At 41.0% G+C, this 24580-nt stretch overlaps 1 protein-coding gene across 5 annotated transcripts in view; it reads left to right on the forward strand.

Moving 5' to 3' along the window:
• Window positions 1–24580, forward strand: part of PTPRC (protein tyrosine phosphatase receptor type C) — a 68265-nt gene that overhangs the window by 14311 nt on the left and 29374 nt on the right. For 2 of the 5 annotated variants that reach the window (XM_068140909.1, XM_068140908.1), the window contains 4 exons: window positions 20953–21048; window positions 21383–21409; window positions 23459–23539; window positions 24285–24317. In XM_068140909.1, the coding sequence (XP_067997010.1) occupies window positions 20953–21048; window positions 21383–21409; window positions 23459–23539; window positions 24285–24317 (237 nt within the window). The remainder of the gene's footprint in view (window positions 1–20952; window positions 21049–21382; window positions 21410–23458; window positions 23540–24284; window positions 24318–24580) is intronic. The other 3 variants (XM_068140910.1, XM_068140911.1, XM_068140912.1) reach the window with 3 other exon arrangements.

The raw sequence follows: 24580 nt of genomic DNA on the forward strand, positions 1-24580 counted from the left end.
TAGAATAGAATAGAATAGAATAGAATAGAATAGAATAGAATAGAATAGAATAGACCAGACCAGACTGGAAGAGACCTTCAAGATAATCGTGTTTAACCTATCAACTAAGCCAACCCACCTAATCAGCTAAGCCAACCCACCTAATCAACTAAGCCAACCCACCTAATCAACTAAACTATGGCACCAAGCACCCTATCAAGTCTCCTCCTGAACACCTCTAATGATGCTGACTCCGCCACCTCCCCAGGCAGCCCATTCTAATGGGCAGTCACTCTCTCTGTGTAGAACTTCTTCCTAACATCCAGCCTAAACCTCCCCTGGTGCAGCCTGAGACTGTGTCCTCTTGTTCTGGTGCTCGCTGCCTGGGAGAAGAGACCAACATCCGCCTGTCTACAACCTCCCTTAAGGTAGTTGTAGAAAGTAATAAGGAATAAGGTCACCCCTGATCTCCTCCTCTCCAGGCTAAGCAACCCCAGCTCCCTCAGCCTCTTCTCATAGGGCTTGTGTTCCAAACCCCTCACTAACTTCGTTGCCCTTCTCTGGACTCGCTCCAGCAACTCAACATCCTTCCTAAACTGAGGGGCCCAGAACTGGACATAGTACTCAAGGTATGGCCTAACCAGTGCAGTGTACAGGGGCAGAATGACCTCCCTGCTCCTGCTGGCCACACTGTTCCTGATGCAGGCCAGGATGCCATTGGCCCTCTTGGCTGCCTGGGCACACTGCAGGCTCATGTTCAGCCTACAATCAACCAATACCCCCAGGTCCCTCTCTGCCTGGCCGCTCTCCAGCCACTCTGACCCCAGCCTGTAGCACTGCATGAGGTTGTTGTGGCCAATGTGCAGAACCTGGCACTTGGATGTGTTAAATCTCATGCCGTTGGATTCTGCCCATCTGTCCAGCCTGTTGAGTGTGGTCTCTCTGCTCATTATCTCTATGGTACACCTGCTTTTTATATGCCTGCTGTTATAATATACAAAGTGTTTCCTGAGTTTCAGTTATTTCATGTCTTCTTGCTAAAAATAATTTGATTTAATAGTTAAGTGTATTTAAGTGTACAATGCTTGCAGTCTTACTGATGCATGTTTTTAATAATGCTTTGGATGCATTTATTAATTTAGTGATCAAACTAGCAAGCATGATCCCAGCTCACACCTTCATAGGTGAAGCCTTGCTGTGAGGAAAACAGAGGAGGTCAAAAAGATTACTTAGAGTTTTTCAGCTTGGACAGAGCTACTATGGAGAAAAAAAGAAAAAAAAAAAAAGAAAAAAAAAAGTTAGACATGATACAGTACAAATTCTCCAGATCTGGAGGGATTCAAATGATTCCCTGAAAATGTAAGGGTTGTTCATCTTCTGCAAATCCCAATTCCTGACACTTTCTTGGCTTACAAGCCCAGAGGCATTTCAAGTATACATCAAGGTGTGTTACACTAGGTTAGTACTGTCATCAGACTAATATTAATCAGAATTAATGTTCTTTATTTCTGTAAATAAATATACCTTTAATACGAGGTAGGAACCCATGCTCTCAGTGGCACTTACGATCAGCATGTCAAGGTAACATTGTTGAAATAAGCAAATTTGTTGTTGTTCTTTAATTTTCATAATTCTGTTAAGATGCAAGTTTGGCTATTTTAAAATTTGAATTGAATTGCTTTAGAATAGAATAGAATAGAATAGAATAGAATAGACCAGGTTGGAAGAGACCTTCGAGATCATCATGCCCAACCCATCATCCAACACTATCTAATCAGCTAAACCACGGCGCCAAGCACCCCATCAAGTCTCCTCCTAAACACCTCCAGTAATGGTGACTCCACCACCTCCCCAGGCAGCCCATTCCAATGGACAATCACTCTCTCTATGAAGAATTTCTTCCTAACATCCAGCCTAAACCTCCCTTGGCACAGCTTGAGACTGTGTCCTCTTGTTCTGGTGCTGGTTGCCTGGGAGAAGAGATCAGCCCCCACGTGTCTACAACCTCTCTTCAGGTAGTTGTAGAGAGCAGTAAGGTCTCCCCTGAGCCTCCTCTTCTCCAGGCTAAGCATCCCCAGCTTCCTCAGCCTCTCCTCATAGTGCTTGTGCTCCAAACCCCTCACCAGCTTTAGTAAGAGACTTCAAGATGTGAATTGACTGAATCTGTTCTGCAGGCAGTAATATTCTCTGAATTGCCTCTTGCAGTCCTCACCCTCTCACTGTCTGGTGGAACATTCTGGCACAGGTTGCTGCTCACATCCCTCCTGCAGGTTTGGGCTTCCTTCGTGCAGCAACCAGAGTATGGCAGATGGAGGTGCTTGGCTTTTGGTGTCTGGTATGCTTGATCTGGAACTGTAATTTTGGGAAGCATTTTGAGATCAGTTGGTATAGAGAAACTAATCCATTTCTCTTGCTGAGTTAAGGGTGAAATCTGAAGCCGCATGGACGCCTTTTGCCATACTGTGTCCAAACCTGATAGACAGTGTATGATTTTTCCAGTTATTGTCCTGCTCTTGTTGCACTTTAAACACAGGCAGCTTAATGTTGTGTTGTAACTGACACTATTTTACAGAGTATATTTTCCATTTTAAGAAAAGCACAAGTAACAATATGAAGATTTGATAATTTGTTTTTTACCTCTGTCAATGTTGAAGTTGGTCTGAAAAATCCTTCTCCATCTCATTCACAGTGATTTGGAAGTGCACAGTAATTGAGTTTATATTCTTCTTTGTGAGGACAAGGCACATATTCATAGAGTCTCACTGCAAATACCACCAAGTTAGACTGGAAAATGGGCATAAAACCCCCCAAAGTTAGTTCACACAGTTGTATCCAGTTTCCTACCAAACCACTGTTTGAAGTCTTGGTAGAGATTTGCTGTGAAGATCTCCTCTGTTCTAACTATGTATTTGGAGGTAGTCTTACAAAAATCTGTGCACCCTTGTATTACAAATTGAGAGAATATACATAAATATAATGTCTTACAAATAAATATGCTATCTTTGAGGTATGATTTAAACACAGTAAATTTCCTCTGAGATCCTTAGTGGTCTTTCTGCAGAATATGAGGATTAGTGTTCTCTAGGACTAGTGTTGTTTGGAATTTAGCTCTAGAGGAAAGCATTTTAGACTGAGCTGAAAGAAAGTATATAAAAAAAACCCTGTGCAAATGTGTGCCTGAGGAAAAAAAAAAAAGCCCAACATAAAGCTTGTTTATGAGTGTTTGTTTAGGTACGGAGGGTGTTCTTCTGAAGCTGAAAATCCATTTAATATGATGTTAACTAAAAGTAATATCAACTGCTGTAGATGAAATTCAAAGTAATTATGACTGAAATGAAGAAGAATTCAATTTAGAAAATAACATAAACCATAATAAAATGAAAATATTCCAGTGTATGAGAAAATCTGTGAATATCTTGATGGGTCTGCTAGGTGGTTAAAAATTAATATGAGCAATCTAACAGAAGGCTAAAGCTGCCTTCTTACAAAGTTTTCATGCAGCTGGCCCTGGAGAGATTCAGGTTCACTGCTTGTGAGTATAAAGCAGTGTTAGACACCAGGGCTGGCTACAAACTGTAAGTGTATTGACACAGCAGTGTAAGAGCACAGGGTGTTTTCTCCTATGAGCAGCAGCCGGAAAGAACAGAAATGGGACCTGTTGCCTTTTAATTTATTTATTTATTAAATGCTATTAATTAATTTTTTTTAAAATTCACCTCATAAAGCTTGTGAATGTTGTCTTGAGGAAGTAAACTTCAGAGGTGAATGATGTGGGATTCACTGAAAATTTCTTGAAGGACTTATGAACTTACAATAAACATGAAAAGCAATTGTAAGCATCAAGTGCTATAGTGAAGGTAGTCAGTGTATTACAGTAATCATCTTTTTAAGAGTGGATTTTTGGACTTTAGATCAATGAACCTTCAGTAATTAAAGAATGCTTGAAATAGCAATAGCAGAGCTATTAAAGGAAAAGCTACTTTGTACTGGGAAATTCAGATCATCTTGACCCAGGACAGTCACTGGATTTTCTGTGTACAGTGTAATGCTTATGGAAGGTGAAGTATGAACTGCCTTATTTCTCTGATATTAACAGCCTCACACTGTGTTGTACCATGGCAGGGGGGTTGGACTTGATGACCTTTGGAGGTCCCTTCCAACCCATAACATCCTGTGATCCTGCGATAAGGCTTGTGGCACTGTAGAGGCTGCTTGTGTAGTGTTTTTGTAGTCAAATAAACATGCCAAAAAATGAAAGATGAATCATTAGGACAATTACACTTTCTGGGAGTTTTGCAAAAGTCTATGTTTTCAATTGATGTAGGCTGAAGTATTAATATTGCTACTGTTCACCTTACCTCAGAGAGGAAGTTTACTCATTTGTGGGTTGACAGGCAGCCTCACCATGGGAACGGGAAGGTGCTTACTTACAATGCAAGCTGAGAGCTGGTTTGCTGAATACAGACCAGTGCTCTGCAAAATGAAGATAAAATTAACGCACCCACATCCTGTGACACCATATAATTCTTGCAGGCTACCATTTACTGGGAAACTGAAAGAAGCCCATTAGTTCCAGACCCTGTTAAGACATCAAAATGCTTAAAGAGTTGAGCTTGTTTTCCCTTATACCATGTACAGTGAAAAGTGTGCCTTGTGCTCCAGATTTTCTGCTGATGCAACTCACCCTCTTCCTGGTGGTAACAGCTCTAGCTACTTGTCTGCCACATTAGTTTTGCAGGTGAGCATGAGGGCATGACCATAATCCATAGGTAATGGCACTCTTCTTGGAGATCTATAATCACTGCTGTTAATTTCTGTGTTTGTTCATATCCTTTTTCATCACATGTTAAAAATGGAGCCTTAAGTTATTAAAAAAAAAAAAAATCAGCTGTGTTCTATTTCTGGAACACATTTCAGATGAAGTTATAGACTAGGTGGAAATAGACATTTTCTTTTTATTCTTGTATTTGGTAGGAATAATGGTACATATTTATTTATCCACTTGTCTTTAGCAATAGACTGTTAAACTGGGCTACCCAGGTCTACTTTGGAAATTCCTCTGAAATGAGTCTTATCATCTGAAAGGGACCATACATTTTCATTAAGCTTGCTAGTTTACCTAAAGTCAAAGTTCCCCCCAGTGAAATCTGATCAAGAGTAAGGAGATAAGTATAGTGCCATGGTCACATGTCACAGGCTTTCTGGGCAAGCAGATCTAAATTATTTCCTCTGTAGAAGGCTGAACCAGTCTTTTTGATCTTGTCACCTATGAGTCTCAGAATTTCTGATCAAGTTGTCAGAGAGAGCAAACTGTTAAGGCATCCCAAAATAGGCAACCTAGGTGGCAGTTCTGAATCCTCTGTGTGTTCACAGTGAAACTGTGGTGTAAGAAGAGATCCATGTTTAGAATACAGAGGGTGGACACATCTTTTAGATGGAGATATTTGTGCTGTGGAGGCATCTTCAGTCACAGAACAGTTTCCTAGAACACAACATAAGCAGAAGCACGTTAAGGTAACAGAGCCATGCAAGAAGGGATCATCCCCTTGAACATAAGACCGTTGCAGTTTAGACATAGGCTGCTGAAACTGATTCAGAAGCAGTAGAGAATCAGAGAGAAAACTTCTAACCACTGGTGGGAGGCAGCTAATAAAAGGTAGCCAATCACATATGGCTTTTGCAATTTTAGGCTTCCCAGCAGAAAGCAATGGAGGAGCCCTGCAATGGGGCATCTAACACCAGCCCTGCCTCTTAGCCCATTAGTGCTGCAGCACTGCATCATAAGTTGTAGTATCAGCATTAATGCAGAGAGGCAGGGAAGGAACACATGGAAACATTTTGTTGGACAAAGTTATTATTAGAGACCAAACACATTTAACAACAGATTTGTTACTTTCAATTGTTCAAACAATTCTTCTGCACATTTCAAGTGAGATGGTGGATTGCAGTCTTACTTAGTTTGCGTGGTATCTCTATATCTCTCTCAAACCAGCACATGAAGAGTGAGACTTCGAACTAATAGATAAACACAACATTGACCTCTCAGTTTTGTCCCTTAAGGTCCAAAGGCAGAAACTTAACAAGACAATGGGAACCCTTCTCTGGTTAAGCCACTCAAATCTAAACTGAAGTTGATTTTTACTGAAATGGGAGCTTGACCATATGGCTGATTAACTGTAATGACTCATAGCCAAAAAGGATGTGACTACAGGGCACAGGAAAGCAAGACAGAGAGGCCCCTGAACAAGCAGTAACAAAACTAGCTGCAGAAGCAGGATTTTTACAACCACATTTGGTAGCATAGTGCCAAAGCTCATTAACGTTGATGAGGTAGAAGATGACTTTCATTAGCAACTGCCAATAACTTAAAACTGAAAGACAAAATATGCTTGGTGATTAAGCCATTTTAGCATTTTGTACCTTTGCACAAGTAAAAGCACCTGCACTCCTAGCTGGAAAGCAGATGCTCTGGCAAGAGGCCCACATTCCTCATGTAATGTAGGCCATTGTTCACAGGAAGAAAGCCATGTTAAAATAGGCTGTAATTGGGCTAATTTGAGAAGTTCCCCACAATACCAAGTGCGGTGGGATCCCGCTCAGCCGTGAGCCACTCACCGAGGAGCAGGGCCAGCTCCTCAGCTACAGTCAATTTCCCACTCACCCATGATGGGGGAGTGAGCAGGGGAGACGTCACCTGGGTGTAGAGGATGTTGGAGACTTTAGTGACATTTGTTACAATCTTTGAAGAATGCTATTGTAGAAGTTCCATTTTCCTTCATCAGAGAATCATGTTCCTTGGGGACAGCTATCTGTCCCAGCCATTTGCCAAAATGAATTGACAGCTTTTTGTAGAATCATAGGATGCACTGGATTGGAAGTGATCTCTGGAGGTCCACCCCACCTGCGGTAAGCAGGGACATCCCCAACTACATCAGGCTGCTTCCTTTGGCCCTATCTACCTAAAGAAAGCTGGTGGCTTCTAGCCTTATTTTTCACTGCAATGTTCCAGATTGCTTTACACTGTCATTGTTGCAGATACTGTTGGCCTGTCTTCAATTTATTTAGGTTGTGGTTGTATAAATCTATACAAAGAACATAATTTATTCCCAAAAGTAAAAAAAGACATCACATTGTGTTAACAATGCACAGTCAATTGATTTTGCAGCAGATGTGGTAATGGGCAGAGCAGAGGAATTTCCTACAAAATAATCTTGTTCAGAGAAGTGGGAATCCAGAAGGTAGAATTGTACTTTTTAATAATGTCTAGGTAATCTTGAAAACCCTAACTGAAATGCAAGAAGGCCAATGGGATCCTGGGTTGCACTAAGAGGACTGTGTCCAGCAGATTGAGGGAGGCTCTCCTCCCCCTCTACTCTGCCCTGGAGACCTCATCTGGAATATTGGATCCAGTTTTGGGCTCCCCAGTTCAAGAGGGACAGGCATCTAGTCAAGAGAGTCCAATGGAGGGCTACCAGGATGATTGAGGGACTGGAGCACTGCCCTATGAGGACAGGCTGAGAGCACTGGGGCTGTTTAGTCTGGAGAAGAGAAGACTGAGAGGGGATTTAATAAATGTTTATAAATATCTGAGGACTGGGGGTCAAGAGGGAGGGGACAGGCTCTGCTCACTTGCACCCTGTGATAGGACAAGGGGCAATGGATATCAACTACAGCACAGGAGGTTCCACCTCAACATGAGGGGGAGTTTCTTCACAGTGAAGGTCCCAGAGCAGTGGAACAGGCTCCCCAGAGAGGTTGTGGAGTCTCCTTCTCTGGAGATTTTCAAGACCCATCTGGATGCATCTGGATGTGTGACCTGTGCTAGATTCTATGGTCCTGCTCTGGCAGGGGGGTTGGACTTTGTGGACTCCAATGGCCCCTTCCAACTGCTAACATCCTATGGTCCTATGCTATTTGAGTCTTCAGCTATGGTGACCTTAATTGCTTTGCTAATGCCAGGCACCATTATCAATGATCTTTCATAATTTCAATACAAATGAAACTGCCTTGAAATTTTTGGTTTACAGTATCAAATGTTACAAAACCAGTCACACTGACAGAGTTTGGCTATCAGTGCTGTAGATTGTGCAAGATTTTGGTCATAGTTCAGTTTATCCAAGTACTCCCAACAGCAGGTATGCTGGTGCAGAGCCATCCTTGGAAAGCCGGATGATTTCTCACAGGAGCTGGTCTGTGAGTACCAAGTGGCAGGCAGAAAAAAGGCACAGGTGCCTTCTCCAAGCAGTAGTGTTGATGCTGAATTAAACACTGTTAGTCCTCACTTCCTACTTGCGTTTGTTGCTGGAGTGATATTAGAGATCTGTTACATGCTTAAATGCTGGACTCTGTAGCAGTTCTGATTTAGAACATCATCTTAATTACAGCTGTGAACTTAATTCCTACTAAAGTCAATGATGATTTTGTGTGCAGGAGTGCTGCCAGAACTTTTTGTGTGTTTTTGTTTGTTCATATTTGTGCAGCATATGTGTGAAATGCTGTATAGGTGCTAAATAGTATCTCCAAGTGCCTTAATCTACACAGCTGAAAAAAAAATCTGTTATATTCCCTTCGTTTAAAAGGAACAAGCTGATTATTTTACCAGGTCATGTGATCATAAATTAATCAGCATTTCAAGAAAGTGCTGTTCAAGTATAGACTTTGAAAGAATAAAACCTTACCCATGTTTGCATGTAGTGTGTCTTTCTGCTTCAGCTTTTCCATCTGTCCTCACAGAAGACATTACAGATGCTACTTCCAAGCTGCTCTATGTGTATACAAACTGATACTGGTTCTACAGATCAAATCAGGTTTCTGACCTCCTGCTTTCCAAGTGGGAGTTGTTCTTGCTATTGTCATAAGATGTGTAATGATACTAATAAACATCTTTCATATTACTAGACATCAGGAGTGTTTACAGGTCTGCTGAATTTCCTGACCTGTGCATTGCTGTGCCTATATCAAGAGTGTAAAACTATTTGGAGCATGAAATTTGATGTTCTCTTTGCTTTAGCCTGAGGGCTTTCTCTGGGTCCCTATACTTTGGAAGGTCCATAAATTTATTTTCCTATATAAGTTCCTGCCTACTATCTTTGATTTTACTTTTTTATTCCTGCCCCCCCTCATTCTCACTTAATATTTTAAAATAACAATAAAATTAAAATTATAAAAAATGAAAATGTTTGTGAAATGCTAATGAAAACTACTTGCTACACAAAAAAGATGGGAATACAGATTGTTTATGTTTCTTTTGCCTTGAATTATTTAAATCAGGACTGAAATTAGTCTTCAAAACCTGAGGAGCCTGAATGATAGCTTTTGCAGGTTGTTTAGCAGACTGTGAGGCACCACAATCCCTGTGGAGAGAGAATGGTCAGCACAGCCTTGAAAGCAAAATCAGATGAACACTTTTCTCCATTTTTTGATAATTCTCCTTTTTTATTTTTTGCTTATGATTATCAGATAGATTGTAAGTTAAAGAGATACGGGGCTCATGTCTTGCATTTGTTATAATGAAAATAGCAGAGAAAGGGAGAAAAAGGACATATTTAAAATGCAGACAACTGCCCAGATGTGGGCATCAAAATGGATGATTTCATTATCAAAAGCAAAATAAAGGAGGGAAGCAGATTGAGAAAGCACTTTCACTCAAATTTGTATTTAATTCAGCAGCTGTGCAAGCTCAGATCTCTTCTGAAATCAGTTCATCACTGCTTCTGGCATGGCAGGAAGTACAGGTTCCTACTGTGTCAGCTTCCCTAAGAGGGCAGTGCTCAGGTTTTGCTATCCAGATTTTGAGATAGTGAGAAGCTTTTGCTGGGGAGCTCAGGTGGTAGTTTGTCTCGCTGCAGCCCTATGACTGTTCCTGTTTATACAATGTGATGGATGTGAGAATTGTTTTGGATGGTTTTTTTCTGTTGTTTTTGTTTGTTTGTTTGTTTGAATCGCACTTTCAGATAGTTAATCTGTAAACGTTATCATTTTTAATGACTTTTTAATTGCAATATGGTGGTTTAGTAAGATAGTGACATTATGTCACAGAATCATAGAATTGTCAGGGTTGGAAAGGACCTCAAGGATCATTTAATTCCAATCCCCCTGCCATGGGCAGGGACAGTTTCCACTAGATCAGGTTGCTCAGAGCCACATTCAGCCTGGCCTTAAAAACCTCCAGGGATGGGGCTTCTACCACCTCCCTGGGCAACCTGTTCCACTGTCTCACCACCATTATGGTGAGGAGCTTCTTCTTAACATCTAGTCTAAATCTGCCCTCCTTTAGCTTGGATCCACTCCCCCTAGTCCAAACACTATCTGACACCCTAAAAAGTCCCTCTCCAGCTTTCTTGTAGGATCCCTTCAGATGCTGGAAGGCCTCCATAAGGTCTCCTTGGGGCCTTCTCTTCTCCAAACTGAACAACCCCAACTCTCTCAGCCTGTCCTCACAGGAGAGGACCTCCAGCCCTCTGATCATCCTCATGGCCCTTCTCTGGACATGTTCCAGCATGTCCACCTTGCATGGAATGTTACAGAGGCACAGAGATGGAGGGTGCGACCTGCCACTCACCCAGTAGTAAAATCTGGAATCCCTTGGTAGGACCTGGTCTATGACAGTCGCAATATTACTCACACTGGCTAAGTACAAGATGAATTTCATGTTATATCAAATATAATTTGATTACAAATGAATGATTCTATGTTTTCTTATATAGGACATACACACAAATAATTTTTAACAGGCAGTTTTCCTAAAAGCTATTTATGTACTTCACTGAATGATTTACTTTTCGAATGATTTACTTTTCAAATAATTTTGCCATGAACAATAGTGGTAGAGTCTGACCCTTCTATGAGGTTTCCTATCAACATTTTATGTGTGTATTTTGCTGTGTTTTAAGTTGCACCCTAACAACTATACAGTTGATTTAGCTGTTAATCAGTGAATACTGTTTGTCACAATATTTTGTGGGAAAAAAACCCTGAAACACATTTGTCAGTAGCTTATTTGATAAATGATATTTAGTTCTGATCATTTCTGTCCTGAATTTCTGGAGGGAAAAAACAGTCAGGATAGTAACCAAGTAAAATCACTCTCCCTTGAAACAAAGAGTTTGCTGGCTGCAGCTGCCAGGCCTGGGAGCGAGGAAGCTGCCCAGCAGGCAGAGTTGGTACAGGAACAGTTTTCCTCTGAGCTGGATGATTTTTTCCCCCCTCTCTGTACTCTCTATCCTTTTAAGAAACAGAAGCTAGATGTCTATCAGCCAGTGCTGGTTAGGATCTTCTCTTCATGCTGGAAGAAATTTGGGTCATCGGAGATGACTGAGACTAGCAGGATAGTTTAGAGCATTGCTGCTTGGAGATGTGAGGCTGGGACTCTGGCTCTTGGAGCACAGAGACTGCTGAGGGTCCTGTTAAGCTTGGAGCAAGAACCTGTAGAACTACAAATGACAGATCGCTGCACAATGAAATTTTTGTGCCATGCCTTTATTCTGGTTTGTGCCTTCCTGCTGTAGTTAAGGATCTTTCAAAGGCTGGGGTTGTGCAGGCAGAGTAAGTAACTGAGTACAGTAAAACCCAGGATTGTGCACTGGAGGTACTGAGCAATGACAGATGCATTTACTCTGCTGTGTAACAGAGCAGCTAGTTTTCTTTAAGCCTGAACTGCACAATCACCAGAGAAGTCAATTAAACAGTCAAGTCATTCTTGTGAGCAGATAAAGTCAGACCCTCACTCTGACTCCAGTGTGCTCATCTGAACCACAGGACCTGTTCTCATAAAAGACATCAGCTGACTCCCATCAGCCTTGGGCTCTGTAACAGCCTTGGGCTCTGTAATTCTGTTTTAGTAGCAGCAAATGTCACTGCAGTCCTCAGATCACCTCTCCTGTCATCCACTTGGCATCTCCTGCAATTGTGAGAGTTTTGGTATTTGAGGCACCAGATGAAATATGTGGGGTTTTCAGCAATACTGAATTACTGAGAGTTTCATCTTGGTGAGGGGATGAGCTGTCCTGTGGGAACAGTGTAGTTGCTCCTGTGAATTTAACCTATCTCGGTACTGTTCTGTGAATGCAGCTTTGGAGAGATGTGGGGCTCTGGTTTTTTTTTTCTGTCCCCAGCCCCTCTTGCTTTAGAGTCTCAATAGCCAGGTGCTATCAGTGTCAGAACAGCACCCAGGAATACCTCACTACACCTTGGTAGCTCTCTGGTGGGTTTCTGCTCTGCAGTTCACAATCTGATCTCGCTGGAATAGGGACTCATTACTACCACTCTTCCTTGCTTGGTCTGCCCTCACTCGGCCAAAGTGAAGCCATGGTACTCCTGTGATACATTTATGTATCCTTTCTTCCCCCCGCCCCCCCATCCTTAAAAATAATCTGCAACACATAAAAAATGAAGGAATGATTTTTTAGGGACTAGCCATTTGTGATAGTAAAAGGGTAGATTTGTGAATTTACAGAGCACTAAATTGTTATTTGTAGATACTTTTTCTAAACATTTGTGAATGCTTGCCTCAAATTTTGTGGTTTGTTTGGTTTTGAATCTTAATATTCCCTTTGTAACATTGAAAATGTTTCTTTCCTTTTCTCAGTCTTGTCTGACTGAAACCTTTCCATGGCAGGAGGCTTGGAACTAGATGACCCTTGAGATCCCTTCCAACCCTAACAATTCTACAAATCTATAAGTTGTTTTATACACCATCCATAGAATGTTGCACCAAGCAGTTATGGTTGGGATGGAGGAACACTGATATTTCTATATTTATGAATAAAATTAAATTAAGAGGAAGTAACTTCACCTTGAAGTTACTTCCTTTTAATTTAATTTAATGCCTTGGAATAAAACATTCATTTAAGGTTTTGTTTTTATTTTTTCCCCTTTTGTGTAGGAAAGCTAAGTGTTTGCAAATTCAGGGTGGTGTCAGAGACATAAATATTCAGAGCACCTGAGCATCAACTATTTATCCCTGTTATTTGCACTCCTTCCTCATCTTCCCCAGGACAGTTAGTTATTTTTCTCTGGGTCTTTAACATAGCAAAAGGTCAGAGAAGAAGCTCATAGAAAAAAATATTTTTTTAAAAAAGAAATGTTAATTTCTTTTGAAAAAATCACTACCTGCATCTTTCTGAAAATCATCCATTGGAGTCCCCCCACAATGTGATGCTCCCTGTAAGTACAGAGCCTTTGATCCAAGGATTTCATGCTAACAGATCTCTACCAAACACAGAAAATGCCTGATTTCATCAGGCTTTATATTATCAGCAGCTAAAATGCCACTATTCATACAGTACTAAACTGTTTATGTTTTGACATTTGTTCTAATTAAAGGTAGAGAAATGTTACCAAGTTGTTTCTGCTTTTCGGGGCAAAGGACCCATTTTCTATTGCTGGTAAAATTATGTGGAAAGTGATGTGCAGTCAGGAAGTGATCTCCAATACCAGATAATGCTTTCAACTTGAAGGAACTCAGAATAACATAGAGAAGTAAGTCAGATATTCAAATAAACCATGGTCTGATGTGATATTCTGAGTTGAAGTTTACCCCTACCTCATTCTCACCAATAGTCAGTCAATCAGTTCTTGGCTGCAGCCTTCTTTTCTGGTCAACATTCATAAGAATTGAGCTGCCTTCAGCTGTGCTCAATAACTCCTCAGGACTAATAGAATCAGCAATTGCAAAAACATGGGAGTGGGAAGTGAATGGACAATGTAGTATCTGCATGCTCTTTGCTCCTTATGTTTGTCATAAACAATATGCATTCAGCAAATTCAGAACCAGCCTGTCAGGATCATTAAGCAGAGCAATATGGAGCAAGTGCTTCTTTCTGCACATGTAGGAAAGGAAGATCAAGGAAGGTACAACAGGACTAGAAAAATTGTATCTAAGTTATGGACAGGCCTTTTGACAACAGGCAAGTTTAGCATGGCTCTTGACTTTATACATGAACAGATACTGAAAAATATACAAAAGCAAAGCAAACATCAACAGTTTTTCTTTTGTATGTAGCACAAAGATGCCAGTCCAATATAGGAGAATAAATCTGATGAAGAGCAACTGAAGGAGCTGGGGACAGTTAGTTTGGAAAAGAGGAGGCTGAGGGGAGATGTCATTGCTCTCTACAACTACCTAAAAGGATATTGTAGAGAGGCTGGTGCTGGTCTCTTCCTACAGGTAATTAGTGATAGAACAAAAAGGAATAGACTGGGTAGGTTTAGACTGGATGTTAGGAAACATTTTTCCCAGCAAGAGTGGTCAAGCCTTGGAATGTGCTACCCAGGGAGGTGGTTGAGTCACCACCCCAGATGTATTTAAAGGTGGTTTGGATGTGGTGCTTGGGGATATGGTTTAGGGGTGAACTTTTTAGAGTAGGGTTCTGGGTTGGACTTGGTGATCCTGAGGGTCTTTCCCAACCTGAATGTTTCTGCCATTCTGTGATTCTGAGTTTCTAATAACTGTGGACAGGAGCCAGAGTTTCACAATTGAAGTAACTGTTGCATAAGGGTTTGGTATTCACAAGCTACATGGTGACAAGTACTCCCTACATACATAACAGCCTGGACTATATCCCAAAGATTGCCACCCACCCCTGTCTCATATTAATCAGCCTGTACAACTAAAAATAATTACAGATGCAAATTTGGTGAAAAGAACTTTAACAGGGAAATTTCATGACTGGGCTAGAGAAGTTGTGGTTTAGCGCTAAGATAGGGTCTGATTGCTTGAGCATGTGGGTGCTATGGTAACTCGGTTTCACCATTTGGAAGCACTTAAGCTCTAAACCACAGTATGCTGCACCCTCTTCCTTTTGAGTAGGGTTCTGTAGAAGAAAAACAGAAGTAAACAGCATGAGAGAAACCACAGAGCAGCAAAGGCGTTGTTAGCTGGAGTTGTACAAGTGGGTTACTGTAGTTGTAAAGTCCTGCTATGAAGACTAAGAATGTCATTTAAAGTGCAGGGCAATCAACACAAATGCCTTCCTTCTGACTGCTAAGTACACAATATTCCTAGATATTTATTTTTTCTTGTCAAACAGTATTTGAATTGCTAGTTTTAGGTTTTATCCTATTTCGGATCGATGCTTGTGAGAAATTCTATGTATCATTGGTGACAAATGGGGTTTTTCCCATGAAATTAATATTTCATGAGGAAAATTTCTGGTTTTCTCTGTGTTTTTAGTTTTCTCTGAAACAAACAAACACACCAACTCTTACATTTAGTTTGGAAATATAGAAAATTTTTTTTGGACATTTTGTTTAAATGGTCAGAAATATTTCATTTCAATTCAGGGTAGTCAAGACAAAAAAATAGTATTTCAGTTGATTTATTGTGCATTTCCTATCTTTTCCTTAAGACAGACTCTGTAAGTTAGCAGAGGTTATGCTGGGTTTGTTTTGGCTGCTGAATGTTGGTAAACTGCAGTTTGTATGAAGTTTGTCTTTTCTCCTCTTTCCTGGGCCTGCAACATTTTGGTTTTCCTTATATCTATTTGCTATAAATGCTTCTTAATTCCATCTCTTTCTGGTTAATGTGGAATTTTTTCCTTCTCCAATGTAAATGTTGTTTAATGCTCGTAGTTGATTCTGAGGATAGAGACAACTCCTGTTCTGGAATCTGGACAGCAAGGAGTGGGTCATCAGTGTTGGGAACCAAGAACAAGCATTAATGTAATAGGTCAATTGTTATTAAAAATGTATGCCCCCTCCTACCACATTCATCTGAAGTTTAGGCCTGCACTTACTCCTGAAGTGTGGTTTGCAGGAAGACTGCAAGCTTCCACACTGCAGCTCAGGTCAGGTCTAGAGCACCAGTAATGAAAAAGGCTTTGGCTCCAAAGATAGATATCATAATGAAAGATCAAAGATGGTAGGAAAGAATGACAGGATCAGACTCTTAGACAATGATTGCAGTGTTTTAAGGAGTCGCTATGGGGGGCAATTATTAATGAGCTTGTATAAAAGGAAACATTTTGAGACATTCAAATGGAAACTATTTTAATTATAATTTTGAAGAGTCAGAATGAAAGTTACATCTTGACAACAGAAGGAAAGAATTAGCATTTCTCAACCAAGACATTTTAGAATAGCTGTTAAACCAAAATTTGCAATTTCAGGTTTTTATCCCTAATTTCTGATGAAAGTAAATATTGTGAATGCTACTATGGGAAAGGAAATTCTAATATTTATTTAGTTTTAATTCTCAGCCACAGTAAATGTATATCATTCCTATGATGACTGTAGGGCTATGAATCTTTTTACCTATTATTTTATGGATTACTTTGAAGTGGTTTTGTGGCTGTAGAAGTTTCTGCATGTTAAATGTGTCATTTGCTCTTTGGCTTGGAGCATGCAAAATTTCATGTAATTTTAATGTGAACTTTATATGGGATTTTTCTACTCAATTTTCAAAAAGGAACAGTTTGTCCAGAGACTGGGAAGGGTTTTCATTTTTCTCATTCCCCAGAGTTAGTGATAAAGAATAAAATGTAATTCTGAAGTCTGTGATTATAAAAACACTTCAACACACATGATCCTACCTATAAAATTTGAGGGGTCCTCTGTGGCATAGGATTACCCAGATGTTTAAGTGTTTGCTAGCCTAGTCACAGTTCTGCCCAGATTTATTTATAAAGTAGCAATGGTTCCCTTTATTTCATGTTTGCAGCAAAAAGAAGCAGTAAGATCTCTGGTCATGATGCTCATTTACTTTAAGATCCTTTTAGCTGGTTCTGGCAGCACAGGGAAGGCTTAAAGTACATGTGAATTACATCCTATCCCACTCCAAGTTTAAAAATAAATCAAAGAAGGGTGGCTGGCAGCATTTTGTAAGGCTCCTTGCCTTACTCACCCTTCACCTCCCACCAGGAACTGTTCTTTTTTTGGCTTGCAGTAGAGCTGACTAATCTCCATGCTGTTTGCTATAAGACCCCCTCAAAGAGCTTTACTCCATCTGAACAAGTAGACCACATCCTGTTGCTTTCTGTGCAGATGTGAATATCCCTGACCCTGCTAAAGCAGTGCTGTTCAGCTGTAAAAAGAGGGACCTGTACTAGATGCTTTTGCAAAGTGTTGCTTAGTGGGAGATGCTGAGGTCTGTCCAATATGTCGAAGCATGGAGATACCCAAGGAAGAGGGCAGCAGCTTTGCAAAATCACTACGCAGTTTTCCTGGCAGAAGAAACCTGGCTGCAAAGAGTTTTGCAGACATGAGGCTCAGAGGAAGGGATACTTCCTCTGCCCCTTCCCCAGGTCTGGCAAAGACATGTGGAGTGCAGTTGGATCTGAAGAGCCATCTGGTATGGTAGGTGTCATAGTAGATAAACCAAATACCTTATTGGCAGGAAGGTATCCCCCTTTCCACATTTCTCCACACTGTGTGTATCAAGGAATGTGATACTGCAGCACTCCTATGGTCAGAGGTACTGGCAAGTGCAAGCCCCTACCCAGACCAGCAGGAAACACAAACATGGATCCATTTTACTCACTGTGCAAATTAAGCAGCAGATAATGGAGTTATGAGGCATGCTCCCTGACACCAGTTAATCTAGTTTTGCCCATATAAACATAATAATGTTTTTAGGCTCTTAATGCAGATTCAACAGTAGCTCCATCTTTCCAGCTGGAGTTTCCTTTATTAATGCATGTGCACAGGAAATGTGTACTGGCACTTCCTTCTGCACAGGAAGCTCAGACCCTGGACTTTCTTGGTGTGTTTTAATATATTTTAGGTTTGAGTTGTCTTCTGTTAAGTTGTTTGGTCCTGCCAAGTAGAAAGCATTTTCACTTTATTCTGTCTTTCATGACAGAAAAGCAGTGAACAGTAAGTGAGTGCAACCACAGTTCACTGCAGTGAGTACAGAGTCCCTGATGCAGTACACACAGTAGCTCCTGTAGTTCCACATGGGACTCCTGCTCTCCTTGGGGTTTGAAGTGTTTGGCTTTGGTTGTTTTGTTTTATTTGGCTTTGTCTTGTTTTGTTTGGCTTTGTTTTGTTTTTTCTTTGTTGTGGCCTGGCATCTTTCACAGTTTCCCCACTCACTTTTGTTGTTGGATGTGGAAAGGTTTCTTCAAGATACACTAGTCCTATGTCTCATTCCCAGGATCTGTATATCTTTGAGCTTTCAGGAGCAAGGCTGGTCAACTTATCCATTTTAGGTGAATTTTGTTGACAGCCTGTCCTTCCATCTGCAGCTCTTCTTTCAAGCAGCAGCTTCACTCTGCTAGCTGACAGCCAAATTAAAAAGAGAACAAAAGTGGTTAGCCAAGCTCCTATCTGCCCATGGGGTGTAGTGGCTGTATCTTTTTCAGGACACTTGACTAAGGCCACAGCCATCACTGATAGGTTGCAGATCTTTTGAGTAAGTCACTAGGAACCAGCCGATGGCCAAATCAAAAGAAGGGGAAGGGAAGCTTAGAGAAGTTCTGCCAGAAGCAGAAACTTTTTGTTACTTTAAATTCATCCACTCGGGGGTTTCTGAACCTATCCTGTCCATATTGTGCTTAAAACATCTTATGGCTGGATGCAGTTTGAAATTTGAGACAAAATTTGGAATACTTAAACCCAGACCAACTTACTTGATATGGTAGTTGTCAGGCTTTCATACTGCACAGCATGGTTTGTTGTTTTTTTTTTTTTGTTTTGGCTTTTTGTGGGTGTGGGTTGGACATCTTTATAAAGTCCTTGAAGGTTCCAGAGTTTTGTTTTAGAATATAAACATGAGTAGGCAGTTTTGACTTTGGGGTTCATTTTGTTAGCCCACGGTTAGCTGAGACATGCTTAGTTTTGCAATATTTTTGGAGGAAAAAAATAATTGTAAAAATAGGCCTATTAATACTGGAGTAACACAGTCTGGTGTGCTGGGATCCTTCTTTATTTCCCCCTCAGCTGGCTTAGTATGTCTCAGTAAGGTTATATGGGGAAAAGTATCTGCTTTGCTCTTTGAGAGGATTTTTTGGTGTTCTGGTGCCACCTACAGAAATCTTTTCAATTGCATCCTATTCCATTGCTGTAATAAATCATAGCAGAGCAGGAGACCTTTAAAATGCTTAGAAGGACAAAAAAATGCAGTGAAATTCTATTAAAATGCCAGTACTTTTTTTTTTTTTTTTTTTTTTTTTTTTTTTTTTTTTTTTGGAGGCGGGGGGAGGAGGGGAAAGGTGAAAGAGCTATCTAGCACTACTATTTTCCAAATTACTTAAGAAATAATCTGCTGTAGTTGGCACTGGTTTGAGCAGGGCAATTGGACCAGGTGGTCTTGAGGTCCCTTCCAACCTCGAGTTCTGTGACTGTGTGTAATATTTAGCATCTGTCACCATCTGTGAGCACTAAGCCTCAAGCTATATTTAAGCCTCTGCCTTAACCTTACGAGGCAGAGGCTGGTGAGATCTGTCTATGCTGAGCTTCTCTGTCAGAGATGAGAGACATGGTTTTGATGAAAGCAAATGGAGAGGACAACATAACTTGTGCTCTTCATAACTAGGGCAGTTTTTCACATGAATCCAGATTTTTACTTTAAAGGACCTTACTTTCCAAAGAATAGAGCTTCAGTTGTGAAGTAACATGTAGGGATGCTGATGTAACAGAAAAATTATAAACTGTGATACACTATCTGGAACAAAAAGACAACCCACATGAAAGAAAACATGCTAAATAAAACATCCAGGAAAGAAACATAGTGGATAACAACCAGGAGAGAGGAAAAAAAAAAAAAACAAAGAAACAAAAAAAAAAAAAGAGAGGGAGAGCCAAACCTGAGCTTGAAAGTTTTTTGACAGTTACAGCAAGAAACATGTGAGCAAGAGGGTTTGTTCCTTGTTGAAAGGAGAGCAGGTTGTGTTAGTGAGAGACACCTTGAGGCTCAAAGGATGGTGCCAGCAGTGGGATTTTGGGTTCTTTAATCAAGGGGCAACTTTTACCACACCTGACCTGCTGGACCTAGGTGGGATGAATCTATCCAGAAAGGGCAAGAGGGCTCTAGCACTAGAGTTGGCAGGGCTCATTGTGAGGGCTTTAAACTAGTTTTGAAGGAGGTGGGTGATGAAACCAGTCTCTCTGGAGAGCAGAGAGAGGGACATAAACTAGAGTTAGATGAGAAATCAGCAGCCCAGCTGAAGTGCATGTACACCAATGCATGCAGTATGGGTAACAAACAGGAGAAACTGGAAGTCTTTACCACCTCCCTTCAGGTAGTCGTAGAGAGCAGCCAGGTGGGGGTTGGTTTCTTCTCCCAGGCAACTAGCACCAGAACAAGAGCACACAGTCTCAAATTGTGCCAGGGGAGGTTTAGGCTCAAGGTGAGGAGAAAGTTCTTCTCAGAAAGAGTGATTGGCCATTGGAATGTGCTGCCCAGGGAGGTGGTAGAGTCACCATCCCTAGAGGTGTTCAAAAAGGGATTGGACATGGCACTTGAAGCCATGGTTTAGTTAGTCATGAGGTGTTAGATATGATGTAATAGGTTGGACTTGATGATCTTTGAAGTCTTTTCCAACCTGGTTGATTCTGTGATCTGTGAGTTTCTTGCCATTTATGCAGAGCTCCTTGAGCACCACAACAGTATCTGCTGGCTGTGGGATGAGGATCCTTTCTGTGGTCAACAATGTGAAACAAATGAATCTGGGCTTTGTGCAAGTGTACATTAAGTCACCCATTGGCATAGTGTTTTTGAACATCTGAAATCAGTGCATCCCACACATCTTGCTAAAGGATGATTGAATCTCTTTGCCATGGAGGCACTCCAGATGAATTGATGGGAATTTGGCATTGGTGGTCTTGCAGACCTGAATACAAGCCATGCTCTTGCAATAAATCCAAGCAGCTGCATTGCACATCTTGTGCAGGAACTAGAAAGCAGTGGAAAATGTGTACATTTTGCCAGTGCTGGAGGGGAAGTATAACTCAGAGAGCAGCTGGCAGCCTTTCTGTTTGCAATGAGCTTCTCACCTTCATGCATTGCTCACCTGGTAACTTTTCCCCACTGTGCAGCAGGAGATGAAACTATGGCAAACAACAGCTCTCCATCCCTTACGCCAACCCCACCTGCACGCTCCACATCACTCTCACCTCCAGGCACTGCTAAAGGTAATGGTGAACTTGGGACCATGGCATTGCTGAGCTGGCAACCACCAGAGCCACCTTCTTGCTGTTGCCATCCCTCAGGCTGCACAGCACAGACTTCTGGCTCAAGAAAAAGTGATTTGTCATGTGGACAGTGCCAGTCCACATAATATATACTTGATATTTTGAGGGTCTACTTGTGGCTATGTGCAACTACTTAAAAATGTGTGAATGCCTGGGGAAAGCTCAGCTGATACTTGGGAGGAAAGAATGTTGCTTTTTATATTTTTGCCATATGATTGTATTTAATTCCTTGAAAGTTTAATTTGCACTTTCTCTGTCTTTTCCTCTTTTAAAGGGGTTGAGCCAGCCACGACTACACCTGGTAAGAAACTTTTTACTTACATGACAGAACTGCATTGACATCTTTTCTTCTGATAATTTCTTCTTTCATTTTCCTGTACACGGCTATCTCATAGTGTGTAATGCTTTTTCATTCTGCCCCATGAAAAAAAAAATGCTGTCTTAAGAGGCAAGAATATCAGACAAGACTGTTTTTGAGTCATGGATATGAATATATTTTAAAATGCAGCATTTAGCTTCAATCCCTGGAGTTTTTTAAGGTCAGGCTGGATGTGGCTCTGAGTGATCAGATCTAATGTGAAGTGTCCCTGCCCGTGGCAGGGGGGCTGGAACTAGATGATCCTTGAGGCCCCTTTCAACCCTAACAGTTTTATGATTCTATAACATTAAAGAGGTGAAGTCAGTGCTGACAAGAATTATACTTACTGGATGTTTAGCTGATGCCTCTTGGACCCCAAAACACCTTGAGTGTAGGATATGCCTTTGCTTGTTAACAAATTTACAGTGCCCTCAGTACAAGAGTGCTCCAGCACAGCAGTCCTGTGTTGTAGCTTTGTGTCCCTCCTTGACCAAGCAGCTTCCTAAGCATTACTGAAACTGCTGTGTGCTCTCACCACAGGTGTCTTTCCTGCAGACAGCCCATACCTTTCTATGCACACAGGCTCCAACCCTGCCATGGGAATCAGCAGTTTACCACACAGCACCACTGCTGCCCTCACCTCACCTCACACACCCACACCCACACCCCCCCCCCGGGTTGCCTTCAGGAATGTTTTATCAGGTTTGCATCTTGCTTTAGAAGCTCCCTGAATTTCAGGGGAAAACTAAGGCATTCAGCCTCAGGGTAGACTTTTACAGCTTATGAATCACCAATCAGAAAAGGTAACTTCAATCTGGCATAGAGGCCATACCAGGATTTTTTCCAGGCTCTGGTGTCCACGTCCGGTAGCTATCACTGTAATATCCAGAGAAGGGCCATAAGGATGATCAGAGGGCTGGAGCACCTACCCTGTGAGAACAGACTGAGGGAGCTGGGGCTATTCAGTCTGGAGAAGACAAGCCTCAAGGAGACCTTATGTGGCCTTCCAGTATCTGAAGGGGGCCTGCAAGAAAGCTGGTGAGGGACTTTTTAGGGTGTCAGGTAATGATAGACTGGGGGGAATGGAAAAAAAGTAGAAATGGGTAGATTCAGATTGGATGTTAGGAAGACATTTTTCCCCATGAGGATGGCGAGGCACTGAACAGATTGCCCAGGGAGGTGGTAGAAGCCCTATCCCTAGAAGTTTTTAAGGCCACGCTGGATGTGGCTTTGAGCAACTTGATCTAGCGTGAGGTGTCCCTGTCCATGGCAGGTGGGCTGGAACTAAATAATCCTTGAGGTCCCTTCCAGCCCTAACAATTCTATGACTCTATGATTCTATGAAAATGCCAGCTGCTGTCAACAAGACTTGTGTGAATGCAAGAGCAATAGGAGTGGATCTAAAAGAGAAGGTAGAAACCTGCCAGTGTTGTATAAGCAGGGAGGCAAATACTGAGATACAGTAAGTAATATAGTGAGCAAGGCAAGTGGGTGCTACTGGAGTGCTTGTTCCTGAAAAAAGCACAGGTGCTGGTTGTAATTGTGTTCTACCATAAGAATATAGTAAAATGCTTTAGTTTTTCCCAGTTCACAATTAGTAATGCCATTTTTATGGTGACCCCATCCTGGATGCTCCTCGCACATTACAAAATTCATTAGTATATTAAAAAATCCCAACAACTTTCTATTTAAATACTCTCTTTTTAAATTTTATTTTACTGGATACATTATATTTCTGGATATATTATGTATACTGGAGATACTACAATTCTTTCACTGTTTTTCTCTATATTACAAAAATTACAAAACCAAACCAAACAAAACCAAAAAAAGGAAAAAAAAAATATCCCACCAACCAACCAGAACCAAAAATTACACCGCCCCCAAAATGAAACCAAACAAAACCAAAAGGACTGGAATATGTTTTTGATAGTGTAGCCACAGGAAATAATTTCACTTTTTAATGCTGATATATTGTTTATTTCCTTACAGATTATTCATCATCCTTGCACAGCACCTTCTCACCAGCCAGCATGCCAGCAAGCACTGGGATCACCCCTACTCCCCAAATAGGTGACAAACTTGCACACAGTTCTCACAGTTATGCAAGCACAGAAAATGGGATAGAATGAGGGAATTCAATTTGAATTTCTTTTATCAAACTTAAGCATAGAAATTAGTCATACAATTGCACTAAACTTCAGGGGCTTTTTTTTAGGAATCTTGCTGATAGTTTATGAGTAATACTAGAGATACCAGATTTGCTGCTTGTCAAGCAAGTGAAAAATGAAAATTATTTCCACACAGTGGCATAGTATGAAGATAGGTGTGTCAATTGCTATGTCAGTACTCCTCTTGATATTCACATTTTTTGCCCAAGCAGCAAAACCAAACCAAACAAACAAAAAAGAATACATTGAAGATCTGTGTGTTTTCCTGTTCTACGGTGTCGTCCATTTTGTTTCACTCAGCATTAACACTTTCTTGATATCTATTATTGCAAGCAATTGCATTATTTTTATTGAAATTGGGCCGTAAGGAATTTGTCAGGTCAGTAAAATATATGTGTGTGCTTCAGTAAAGCACATCCAGAATTTGAACTCTTACCATCATTCTGGGGCCATTCAAGTACCTGTAGGTTCCCATCTGCTTGTTCACAGACTGAGCATTTATCATCTCGATAACACTCCACTGGACCATCTCAGTTTACCCTCTTACTAGGGTCACTGTTGTTCTCTGTAAAAAAAAACCACCACCAAATCTGCTGAGCTACACCTTCATGTTGTTGGTTTTTGTTTTGTTTTGTTTTGTTTTTTAGATCATTCCATATGGACAACTAAAGAACCCTGTGGTAAGAACCAAACCCCTTATTTTAACTCAGACTTGACATTTGACCAACCCAGCATTCCTAGTTATTTTAGAAACTGTCTCACAGTTTTGGAATAATAAGTTCAAAGTTATTAACATTTCTCATCTCCTTTTACTGTTCAGTGGAATTGCTCTGCTCTAGGTTATTGATATCAGGGCTGCAGAAGAGACCTGCCTTCATGACACTAAGCCTTCTCTAATGTCTTCTCATCAATGTTACTAATTGCATGCTGCAAATTGCAATTC

This window comes from Melanerpes formicivorus, unplaced genomic scaffold (assembly GCF_026170545.1).
Source record: "Melanerpes formicivorus ecotype bairdi unplaced genomic scaffold, bMelFor1.0.p_v2 SCAF_7, whole genome shotgun sequence".
NCBI lineage: Eukaryota > Metazoa > Chordata > Aves > Piciformes > Picidae > Melanerpes > Melanerpes formicivorus.